The following is a 12,500-nucleotide window of genomic DNA, read 5'->3' on the forward strand; positions in this document are numbered from 1 at the left end:
TCATCTTCCCCTTCTCATCACCATACCAACAGAAGTGCCATTAATTCACAGACATCATCAGTGTACAGTATTGATTCTATACTGAACAATGAATCTGCCAATAGAAAAAGTGATTCCTTCCTTAGAACTTTATTAAAACCAGAAACCAGTGTTCCCCAGTCTAAGCCCAGTGTTGTAAAGGAGCATGCTAATGATATGTTGGCTAACACAGTGAAAGTGGAAAGACAAGAGCGGACAGATAGAGGATCTGCAGATAGGTTGGACCTACTCACTTCTGGCTCAAGGGACCGAAAAGATCCAGTCTCAGACCTCAGCAGAATGTCATCTGAGCGGTATGATCTGGGAAGATATGGGTCAGTGGGTAGTCTGGCAAATCTGTATGGATTTAGTCCCTATTTGGACCATCGCTATATGATGTTACAAACGTTAGCACCAGGACTTCAATCACTGGCACCAGGCCTAGTCCCAGCTATGTCTCCCCAGCAGCCTGAAATGGCTCAGGCTGTTGCTGTTGCAGCAGCAGCAGCAGCAGCCGCTGCAGGATTAAGCACATATCCTCTGAGTCATCTGCACCCATCGTTGGCTGGTGCACAATATCAACCACTGCTTGCAGGAGGATTGTCACCTGGGCACACTCCAGCCACATCAATAGCCTCCCAAATATCACGGCACCAGGCTCAATCGTCACGATCCTCTCCACATCCTCTGACGCATAGTCCAAGTCCAAAGCCTCCACAAGCTCCCAGCACGCCTGCTTCCCCACATCTAAGCCGTGGGGCTAGTCCGCGGGGAGCTTCTTCACCATGGCACCAACCACCACCTGCACATCCTCATTCTCCACAGAAGCCTATTTTATCACCACAGCCATCACCACCACCACAAGGTTAGTTAATCAGTGATTATGTTGATAGCTATTTCATTAATGGTCATAAGAAGAAAAAAAATATAACAATAATGAAACAGGCCTCTGATTGGTTTAATTAAGGAGAGGAAAAGAAGGGATAACAGTAAGGAATTTATTTTCAAGGATGTTTTGTTTGGTAGATGCTATGCAGTACTCATATTTGGGTAGATCATGTAAGTAATGCAAAATAGGAGCAAATAATTTATTTTTCAAGTAAAGATAAGGGAGGGATGAAACCTGGCTATGCCTATACCTTCTTGTCAACTGACACACTTGTAAGATTTGAGAGCCTGCTATGGCAGAAATTAGCATAATTTAATTAACAGTTATAGGAGTAGGTGAGTTAAGGACACTGCACAATATCACAGAAAAGATAGAGAAAAGAAAGATTGAGAATGGCAGTGAGAGTGAGAACAGTAGTGGAATATATGCTCGAGCACACATGTGCATGCATGCACTTACAAATCACTCATACACAGTCACCATATGCTTGATTTGCCAAGAAACCACACCCCTTTTCTATTACCAAGAAGCTAATTGTTTATATATGTAATGTTCATCTTGCTGTTCATTTATTCACAGCAAGAAGGCACAGACAAGCACTAGCAGATGGAAAATAGTGCATTTTTGTGTCCACAGATTAAGCATTTTATGAGTAAACAGAGTAAACTTTTTCTTCGTTAATTGTTATATGTGTCATCAATCAGTAGAGGTATGCACTTGCTCAATGCTAGTGTGGACATGTCTGTAAGTTTATTTGTTGTAAAGCTTCAGCCTGCTCATGCTAGCTCATTGCCCTGTAGGGAATGAGCTGGAAGTTTATAATTAGACATCTTCTCATATGTGATAATTGTAAAGATTAAGAAAATTTTGATTAAAAGGATATTCAAATGTGCTGAAAAATGTTACACACATATCACAATCATGTTGAATGAAGCCTATTTATTATTTCTGTTTTCTAGAATATATTTGTTCAGAAACAAATAAGACAAAATTTAGACTACAGTATGCAGTTAGTTATGGTGCATACAAGCTAAATTTATCCAATGTTATACAATTAATATAATTCTATAGAGAGACTATATACAGAAATAGAACAGCCACTCAATGGGAAATATTATCAGTCATCTCAACAGGTCATCAGCCTGCAGTTTTCATATAGTACTAACAAAATCATATACTGCTTACAAACATTGAATACTTGAAATTTAGAAAAATGCATATAGCATAATGTCATCAGCTGTTGATGACTTTGTCAGTATGTCTGTTCCTTTGAGTTTATTACCTCCCCTCTGCACATAGTCTTTTTTATTTAGCATATTGCGGTTGGGATGTAGGCTTGTGTCTGTGACAGCATTTGGCTGTATGTCAGAGTTAGGGATGTCTTATTCCTGAATGGTGACATGGTCAGGAATGTGATGGGGTTGTGGTGTGTCTGCTGACAATGCATTTGTGTGTATAGGATGGCTTTGCTGTATTGCCAGCAGGAGTGAAATTAGGCAAATATACGCCCTGTCATGAGTGGTTGAAGATTAAAGAGATCAGTGCTGTTTAAAGTTATTAATAATCCATTCTAGAAAGATTGTTTTACCCACTAGTTTTCTGCAGAAATTTTGAATTTAGTATTTGTGCTGAAGATAATGTGACATGTCAGTCATAAGAGAAAAAAAGAAAAAAATGTCATGTAAATTGCTTTGCTCCTTGCCTATATTAACCGCATACGGGTGGTACACTACGGTACCGCTCATTCAAGGGCCTGGTTGCTGGGTGGCACCATATGGTGCCAGTCATTTAATTGATTTAGGCCTAAGAGTTCGAGAGCCCCGTCATTGTAACATGCAAGGCTGGAATGCCTCCGTCGTGAGTGGGTTAACTCAGTAATGCTGGGGTAGTTTTGGCTCTGCCTTTTCTCAATGCTGGGAATTTCAGTACATGTGGGCCTAACACCCTCGGGCTATTCACTCGCTCTGGCCACGGCTGACTGATCTGTGCATGATCACCTGGCTTGCTGGCCATATAAAAAGCTATGACGTGATATCACAACCGTGGTGGCAAGTGCTGCGACCACATGATGTGGTATCACACCATCTGTCTTTTAGGGGTTAAGCATAACATACATGATAGTGACAGTGTGATCTTTAGACACAGTGCTATTCTGGAAGAATATGAAATCTTAACATATCATGGTTAATGGTAAAAGTGAAAGAGTGTCCCAGTCTGGATGTGGGAGAGGGCAGTAGAACTAAACTTAACCCACTCACGCCGGATGACGTGCTGACACGTTTCGTGGTTTTCGCGTCAGACGCCGTCGACGAGATATCTGGCCAAGGCCGGCGCTCGGAGTGAGCGAGCGGGCAGCCCAGGCTCGCGGTCCGTGCGCCCGAGAATCTCGAAGTGTTCGGATGATGCGTTTGAAAACCTCGGTATAGCAACCGTGCAAAGCCGGAATGGCCCCGGCGTGAATGGGTTAAGGATTCATGCCACAATTTGCATATTTGTACAGCACCATATCAAACTTTACTTGAGTATCTGTAGACTCCTAGTTCTAATCTGGAAAAATCCTATGGAATTAGGTGGTCTAACTACATGAAAGATTCGTCAGTTTCAGTTCTTCATTATTTCTTGGTACATATAAACCAAGTTTGAAGAACTCGTATGAGATCAACTTCTTCCAATATTAACCAATTCATGCTAGGGCTGTTCCGGCTTTGCACGGTCGCAATACTGGGGTTCTCGAACGCATAAGCCTAACGTCTCGAGATCCTCGGACGCACAAGCAGCGAGCCTGGGCTGTCCGCTTGCTCTACCCAAGCGCGTGGCTTCCCCTCATAGCTCGTCCCAGGCGTCTGACGCGAAAACCACAATACGTGCTATCACGTCAACCGGCTCCAATGGGTTAACATAAAGTACTTCCAGGATCGTTTTTGAAAAAACAAATATTTTGCACACTGAAAAGGTTAAGATTGGTTGTCATATCTTTGATGCTGAGAGTTAGAGATAGTGAGAAGTGTAGGTAGTAAGGGAGAGTGAAAGTAACAGCAAAGGAGATTTAAAGTGACAGTTGAAAAGAGTGAGAAAAAGAGTATGCCCATTAATCAGAGAGGGATAGAGAGTGGCAGTGAGAGTGGACATGAGTGAGAAATGAAGTATGTGAAAGGATTTATATAATTTTTTATTCTAGAATACTTATTTACTAACAAAAATATAACATTCATTTTAATATGCATCTTAGAACTTGAAAATATCCCTTTTAAGGAAAAAGAGCATTTTTGGAGTGTTGATTTAGCTGAGGAACATTTTCCTCTTCTAAAATTTTAAAATTATATAACAAGCCTCTGCTGAGTCTGGATATGAGATATAGTTTTGTGTACAATGAATAGATAGATGTATTGTTGCCTGAAAAGGTGGTAAACCTTGGAATTAGTAGAGAAGTTATAGATGCATTTGTAGTGCAGTATTTGTGAGTTCGGTGTTAAAGGAAATTTAGAAAATGTGTAAATAAGGTGTAAAAAGTGTAAGAAGTTAAGGTAAAGAAACAATATAGAAATACATTGCCATCAATATATGTGTGTGTGTGTGCGTGTGCGTGTGCGTGTGCGTGTGCGTGTGCGTGTGCGAGCATATTGTGTACATTTATGTCTTTAGAAATAACAACTGGCCTGCCCTTAAGATATTTTGTTTACCTTCCAGATGCACCACTCAACCTCTCCAAACCAAGAAATCACCTAGGGAAGTAGAAGAGGAGCACAGAATACCTAATATTGACAAAACAGCAGTGGACGTTTGGCTGTATTAGGAAAGTTAGGAAAGAATTGTTTCAAACTTTACTAAAATAGGGAAAGGAGCTATTTTTATTCTTTAAAAGTACATTTGAGTAGTCACATGCTGTATTAGGTACAAACAGACTAAGTATATCTTGACGTAGCCTGAATGTTTTTAATTTAATTTTGTATTGATGGATACTTACACACATTGCTATGTGTAGATGCATTTATTACACAGAGCAAATTACCAAGTTTAAAGCTTGCTTAGAAAATGGATTTCCCCATTTTCTTCTCTACTAGTACAATTTTTATGTATAAAAACAACCATTTGAGGTTTAACATTGTATAAACAGATGCCTCCTATAATCATGTAAATTGTAATTATAATGTTATGAATTATCAGAAGCATAGTAGCTTTCTGTCAAAAATTTAAAGTGTATTGCAGAAATAAAATAAAGTTCAGTATTAGCTGCTGTATATTTTCAGCACTAGAGTTACCAGTCAGGTTGCATGATGATGTTGAAACTGCAGGGAGTCAAAGTACCGGTAGTGCTTAAAGCAGACAAATGCACTCCTGGATAAATGTGTGTATGCTTGTTAACTAGCTGCACACATTTAAGTTGCATCTGCTTGTGCAGATTTCAGTTAGCTTGTGCATGTAGAGGTGGTGATGCTCAGTCAGGACGATGAAGGTCGTGTTTGTGTACGGTGTGTGATCATGTAATCTCATTATTGTAACATATTAATTATATCCTTATTATGAAAATGGTGTGATGAGTCGTGATGATTGATCTCAAAAGAAGAATGTTTCAGGAAGTTGGTCACTCTTGTATATTATATCCTGTATTCATTACCAAAATCTGATAGTTGCTTTCACCAGCCAGGCATCTAGAGGGTTTTTGACCCTGTGAAGGCTCTCTGGTGTAATGTTCTACCTCTGAATATTCTGTCCATGTAAGGAACAAATTTTAAGAAGCTTTTACATCATGTAGGTAATTATTTTCACAACCAAGATAATGCTAGAATTAAAATGCAGTTAATTTAAGGGGATTCTTGATCACTTCATCTTTGGTCTAGACCCTCTGTCTGCATTGCTTCAGACCTGTTAAGTGTATTTTCAAAATGTTAACAATTTTGTCCAACAAAGTCTTATGTGGCCTTATGATTGAAAATTCATTTTGTGTGCCTTTCTTGGCATTATTCAAATGCTGCCAGAACATACAAATTATGTCAGACTTTCCTAAATGTGTCTTTGTATGCAAACAAAAACAGTATTCTATTTTACTATAAACTTATATAGAAGTTTAAAGATAATTTATCTTCTAGTGTATGTGTAACATTCACTACTCTATCTCAAATTCTTTCTTTACAATTACAAATATGATGCCAGCTGGTAATGCGTTGGTTGTCATTGGCATGAGAAGTTAAAATTATTTGAAATGGGCTTCTCTAATTTGCATAAAACTACTTAGCTTGAATAACTGTTCTGCAATCATGTGAAAGTTACTCAAGTATAAATCAAAAACATTTTATTAGGATCTTTTTCAGTATAAAATATCAATTGCTACCAGTGTGAGAAAAAATCTGCTTCACCAAGGGATTTGATGTTATGGGTAAATGAATATATGTGCATTTGGTTTTGTGCAATTCGAAAAATAATTAGTTAGATATTATCAGGAGTATTTTGGAATGTACTTCACATTGCTGTCCTTTTTTTATTGCATAATGTTTCCAGTAACAACATTGCTAAAATGAATCAACCATTCTGCTAAGTAGAAATGCATTTTTCACAGTGAAAGTCTTGGATCAGAATTTGGTTTTCAGAAGAAATAAAGAGGGCAGCTGTAATAGTTAGGGCATTTATCAAACAATAGTTAATATGTCAGTATGGGTATAGGCTAAGTGCTGGTAAATAGTAAACCTTGAGCTTAACAGGAAACAATGAAGTGTAACCATAGATTGTCACAAAGTAGTTTATCATACAAGAAATAGGACCACTGCTTGAGGATGGAGGGAAAGAATGGGCAAATGATTCCCAATAGAAGACTTATCATAGGTGATAGTAGACTTGTAGTTTTTTAACACTGATAGCAGTCAGGTTAAAAGAAAATTAATGTGCAAGTTACTTTGTATCTGATCAATGCCTTTGAAAAGACCTTTATTATAACTCATTTTACAGATCAAATTATACTCTAATCATAAATGAAGCCTCTGAGGTATGATATTTTGTGCCATTAATAAGGAAGCAAGCCATAAGAAGCCATTTGTGCTTCAGATTTTATAATATCTTCTCTCATGTGTAGACTAGTGGAGAACAAACCTCTTATAAGAAATAACCTAAATAATGGTCTGCAGCATGAGGGCAGTCCTTGAGGTACAAAATGTGGGGAATAAGCTCTTTACGAGTTGATGCTTTGCTTCAGAAAGGCTAAATTTGTGATACTTAACTATAGCATTTGTCAGCATTAACTTATTTAATTTAGATACCACTGCCACAAACATCTGTGCATTTACACAAGAATCTTATGCTTATTTTTTTGTAACATATGTGTATAACTGTATAAATGCTGTGAAAGGATGTGTAAGGATAAAAGGTTTTGTAGCGCTGAACCTTGGTAATTCAACATTGTAAAAATGTTTATATGTTTTATATTGTGCCAAAATGCATTTTCTCTAATATGTTGTTTAATTATCCCATTATCACTAATATGTACCAGAGGTATGAATATAGATTGTGTACAAAAGGGTAGGGTCAAGAAGTCAAAAGGTCAGAAGACACATAAATCTGTAACCTGTTGCTTCTTATCATTAAATTGTCTATTATGGATCCTCTTTCTATTATTAGAATTTCTTTTGTCTCAGTGTCTACCAAGAGACATTACTTGAGGAAAACCAAAGTAATCAAAGAAAGTTCCAAGTTTGAGTGAATGTAATTGAAATTTTGTGAGCAGTTTTTGTGAATTCCTGATCTTTAATGTAAACTTTCTGGTTGCCATTAATGACTGTTATACAAAGTCCAGAAAATATTCTATTTAAGAGAAAGATCAAAGCTTAGTTTGTTGTTGAGCTTCCCTCTTATTTTTACCACTTTCTATCAACCAACTGCATAATTTGCTACATAATTCTCCAATCAAGAAGATTGTATATCTAATTAACTCCTGTAGGATGCTTCACCCTCTACACAGAAAAATATATAGTATTTTGGCTCCAAATGGTCAAAACATCGGGATATTTCAAATATGCAAGCCCAATGCCACAGGCTACTTACCTGCTCTGACCACAGCCAAAGTCCTATGCAATCAATCAACCAGTGTGCTGGCCAGGAGGATAGCCATCAAAATATCTTGTCCTCTGTGGCTGGTCCTGCCACTACTCAACATGATATCTTGTCTCCTGGTCTTAATAGGTTAACCCTCTCTGGACGGGTGGTACAGTACTGTACCGCTCATTCAAAAGCCAAGTGGCCGGGCGGCACAGTATTGTGCCAGCCATTCAATTGATTTAGGCCTAATAATTCGAACGCCCCGGCATTATGACATTCAAGGCTAGAATGCCCCCGTCGTGGATGGGTTAAGCAATGTCTGTCACTATCATGAGGAATACTCTTGGCAGTTAATCCTTATGAAGGTCTTTGTCAGTAAGAAGCCAGTAATGACATTTTGAGTGCTATAATGAGGTTTTGATTGGTTACATTTGCTTATCAGAGTCCTATGAAAGGAAATTTAACTCATGAATTTAGTGTTGGTGGTAGAGACCTGTATAATGATTGTTGGTGGTAGAGACCTGTATAATGATTGTTGGAGCTTGTGAAGGTACTAGAAAATGCAACCTATTATCAATGCAAAGACTTCTTTGGGTTGATAGCTTATGACTTCATATGTTACCACTGGCTGAGATAGAAATGTTGCTTAAGACTAGAGAATTTTCTTTTGTATATGAAGAACACATAACTGCATTATAAAGGCAATAACAAAGGCAGAGAAACTGAGAACATAGCTATGAAAACTTTGATAATATTTGTAGGCACTGTTACCTGCAAAAATCCACAAGGTCCCATGTATCAATGAATAAATTTGGGTAAAAAAGCTCCTAAAATGATGCCTAAAATCATATTGATCATTTAGTGTAGATCAGTCTGAATTAGTTTACATCAATCATTTCAAGAAAACTGACACCTTGACAAAAGTGTAAGCAAATGCAAAAATGTAAACTCGAAGGAAATTACTTCCTGATTTGAAGTCCTTTCACTTTAGACAAACTCTAGTTAGGATCTTTTCTTTATGATTTAAAAAATTGAATTCTCTGCTCAAATTGCTAATGAAAAGAAAGCTCTGGTGACAAGCTTTACTCTATTATTATGCAAAATGATCTGCACAGAAAACAATGTGGAGGCTTGCCATTGATATTAAAAATAATGCAAAGAATGCTAAATCAATCAATTTTGTCTCGTATCTGAAAAAAACTTCAAGCACATTAAATGTTACTGTGGAGTACAATAACAAGGCAGCTGAAAATATCCAATTTATTTAAATACAAATAGTAAACCATAACCTTAACAACATAAGTCTTTGGACTATTGCTCTGATATTATCATATCTCATATAGTTGGATTTGTCAGCTGGTTTCTCATAAACAAAAGCAACTGCCCAAGACCATTTTTACCAGCTGAGCCACCAAGGTATGTTAACTCTAGACTAATAAGCCCTCCTGCTTGCTTCAAATGGATGTTGAACCTCAGAATGCACTCTAGTCCACCTGCCTGAGGCACATGTGGTTCTTCCTTTTCTTTGTGTAGTTTTTCACTGATTTGCCTGAGGAAATCTGAACTAGAACATATTTCCTTGTCTGGGCTGTTACCAATGCCTGAATCATTTGGTGATGATATTTGATATGGTGTGGGTTTCTCTTCTGATCCATTTGCTGACTGATTTAGTTCTTCTGAGGATATCTTTGGTTTCTTCCTCTCATGACTGCTCTCTTCCTGGTCTTCTCCTTCACACTCATCTTTACTCCGCTTTTGTGGTTGTTGCTTTTCAACGGGTTCTTCAATTGAATGTGCTTCATTCTGATTCACTGCTGGTAGAAAAAATACAAAAAAATAATCATATTTTCATCTGTAAAATAATTAATATACATAGATGATTACAATGTATGTCTGTCCGTCTCTCTCTCCTTCTCTCTCACAAACACACACAAATCAAACAAACAGACAGACAGACAGACAGACACACACATCAAACCCACCTACCCACAGACAGACACATCAAACAAACAAAGGCACACACCACTCACACACGAGACAAACACACACACATCAAACAGACAAAACACACACACACACACACGCACGCACATCAAACTCACGCACACACCAACCACATTCACATCAGGCAGACAGATACATACGCACATCACACCCACCCACAAACAGACACACATGCATGCGTGCGTACACACTAGACACAGATACACACACACACACACACACACCAGACACAGAACCAGACACACACACACACTAAAATATTCTCTGACACCAATAGCAATTTTAGCTATTGCATATAGTACTTGATCCATCAAATACTTTCAAGTGTAATTGTTTTTAGGTGCTCCTATTTCCCCCAGAGTTTGTTTTGTATGACTGTACTTGTTTACAGACCCTATGGAAAAGGAGCATTTCCAATAGTAACATCTCTCCTGACATTAATAGTTGCAACATGCATTTAAGAGCCATAATGCTGAAATGATTCATACACACTGAGGTCTATTCTGAAAGATAGTATATTAAAGCAAAGAAAAAGAAAGAGAAAGAGAGAGAGAGAGAGAGAGAGAGAAGTTCAGTTCAGACAGATTTGCGAAGACGTCGCTTCGCCCGGGCTATATGCACAAGGCGGCCCAGCCACTGCCAGCTATGAGTACTGACTCATCTTATCTAAAGAGAGAGAAAAAAAAACTTACTGTTATACTCCATAATGTCAGGATGCTCCTCATCACTTTCTACTAATTTACTTTTACACAAGGTCTCTCCACCCACAATTTCCATATCATCTGACTCTTTTGTCCTGTGCATTTTCTCTGAAAGTAATCATATATTATAAAACATGATTGCATATTTTACACACACACTATACTACTGTATATTTTTCAACATCTGCGAATATGATTATGAATTATTAATATTAGGGTATTTTTTTTTATGGCTGTGAGCTAAAGCTCTGGAGATCATCCAGTCTTAATTGAAAATATCTGGAGAAATCCAAGAACATTGGCTTATCTATTTTCTATATACTTCATAAATAAAGTTAGATTATCAACATTGACAAAATATTTCCATGACACCACACTTACAAATATTAGAAAATATATAAATACTAGTATATAGATTCAGTCAGTTAATCAGTCTCTCTCTGTCTCTGTCTCTCTCTCTCTCATGTAGTCTATACTAACTATTGTGTATATGTATGAGAGAAAAGAAAGATCAACTTGTTTACCTTTATTTCTTCGATCAATTTCTCGTTTCTTCCTTCTCTGATGTAACCATGTTGGCTTATATGCTTTGACATGAGCACCAACAAAGTATTTTGTATTCTTGAAGACACGTACCTTAACCTGGAAATATACCTTCATGAAATTGAGACTAAAAAATAATGGATATCTCATCAGCAATAACCATAATTTTTCATTTCACACAAATATAAAACGTACCGATATTTACCTTTAGATAGTGCAACCACTTGGCAACCATTCGCCATGCTGCTGGAACAGTATATGCAGTCAATAGGCTGCGAGGCAGTAACATTACCATTGGCTTGCTATTTGCCATCTGTTTTTTACTCATCACTTGATTCAAGTGCAACTTTGGGTCAAAAGTCCATGCTAGTCCCCATCTGTAGTGGATATTAAAAAGTTAATGTTGGATAAACCTCAAATTATCTTTCTGATTATCTACATCAATTATTTCATATACTGTAGATATAAAAATAACACCTTATATTACACTTCATAGTTTATCTAGCTTCTATAAAATGCTAACATTCATTACATTTCATATTTTAACTAGCTTCTATATAATATATAGTCTTTATTCATACCATTTTTGAATCTCCATGTACCGATCAACTTTTATTTCTTCTTATTTATTAATTACATACCTCATGGTTCTTCCTTGACAGAATTCTGTAAGTGATGAATGTGCAGGACTAACAGTTGCTAGAACTTGTTTTATCTTTTTAATGTCTGCTTTGGTTCCAATTAGTGTTGTAAATATCCTAAAAAGAAGAGAACACAAAATTTAGACAAGTAAGCATATAACAAAGTTGCTTGCACAATTCCCTAAATAAAGTCTTACATTAAAGACTATCTGTACGTAATCAAAACTTAACATCCATAAAATAATAATTCTATTAATTACAAAATGAATTCCAAAATCTGTTACAGACATCTAAGTTATGCAGCAGAGCTTAACCCCTTCACTACTGGCAGTAGAAAACGCCCTCCACTCCGCATCCGAGCTTCCAGCAAGCGCCAAATTTTAAACGTCGCTATTGAATATGACAAGTTTTAAGCCAAAACCTCTACACATTTTAACCCATTCACGCCGAGGCCATTACAGCCTTGCATGGTTGCAATGCCGGGGCTCTCGAACGCTTAGGCCTAAATCAATTAAATGACTGGCACCATATGGTGCCACCCGGCAAACGGGCCCTTGAATGAGCGGTATCGTAGTGTACCACCCGTCCAGAGAGGGTTAAGCCAAAACCTCAACATAATCATCATGTGTTATATATCAAAATATGCATAGTTAACTTCTTCCCCCATGTGCATGTGACAAG

At 37.4% G+C, this 12,500-nt stretch overlaps 1 protein-coding gene and 1 non-coding gene across 3 annotated transcripts in view; one reads left to right on the forward strand and one right to left on the reverse strand.

Moving 5' to 3' along the window:
- The window catches only part of LOC122267065 (uncharacterized), a 14,477-nt gene extending 7,132 nt beyond the window's left edge, over positions 1–7,345 (forward strand). The window contains exons 3-4 of the transcript XR_015191282.1: positions 1–883; positions 4,595–7,345. The exon at positions 1–883 is cut by the window's left edge and continues 533 nt beyond it. This is a non-coding gene — a transcript (uncharacterized LOC122267065). The remainder of the gene's footprint in view (positions 884–4,594) is intronic.
- Positions 7,346–9,176: 1,831 nt separating this feature from the next.
- The window catches only part of LOC122267067 (RNA N(6)-adenosine-methyltransferase mettl16), a 9,552-nt gene continuing 6,228 nt past the window's right edge, over positions 9,177–12,500 (reverse strand). Inside the window, exons 8-12 of one of the 2 annotated variants that reach the window (XM_043037041.2) lie at positions 11,820–11,936; positions 11,384–11,555; positions 11,160–11,277; positions 10,627–10,743; positions 9,177–9,744 (exon numbers count right to left, since the gene is read on the reverse strand). In XM_043037041.2, coding sequence (XP_042892975.2) covers positions 9,266–9,744; positions 10,627–10,743; positions 11,160–11,277; positions 11,384–11,555; positions 11,820–11,936 — 1,003 coding nt within the window. In that variant the 3' untranslated portion in view covers positions 9,177–9,265. The remainder of the gene's footprint in view (positions 9,745–10,626; positions 10,744–11,159; positions 11,278–11,383; positions 11,556–11,819; positions 11,937–12,500) is intronic. The other variant, XM_043037042.2, reaches the window with a different exon arrangement.

The sequence above is a fragment of the Penaeus japonicus genome, unplaced genomic scaffold (genome assembly GCF_977035675.1).
Source record: "Penaeus japonicus unplaced genomic scaffold, GWHDUDI00000001_assembly GWHDUDI00000001, whole genome shotgun sequence".
Taxonomy (NCBI): Eukaryota; Metazoa; Arthropoda; class Malacostraca; order Decapoda; family Penaeidae; genus Penaeus; species Penaeus japonicus.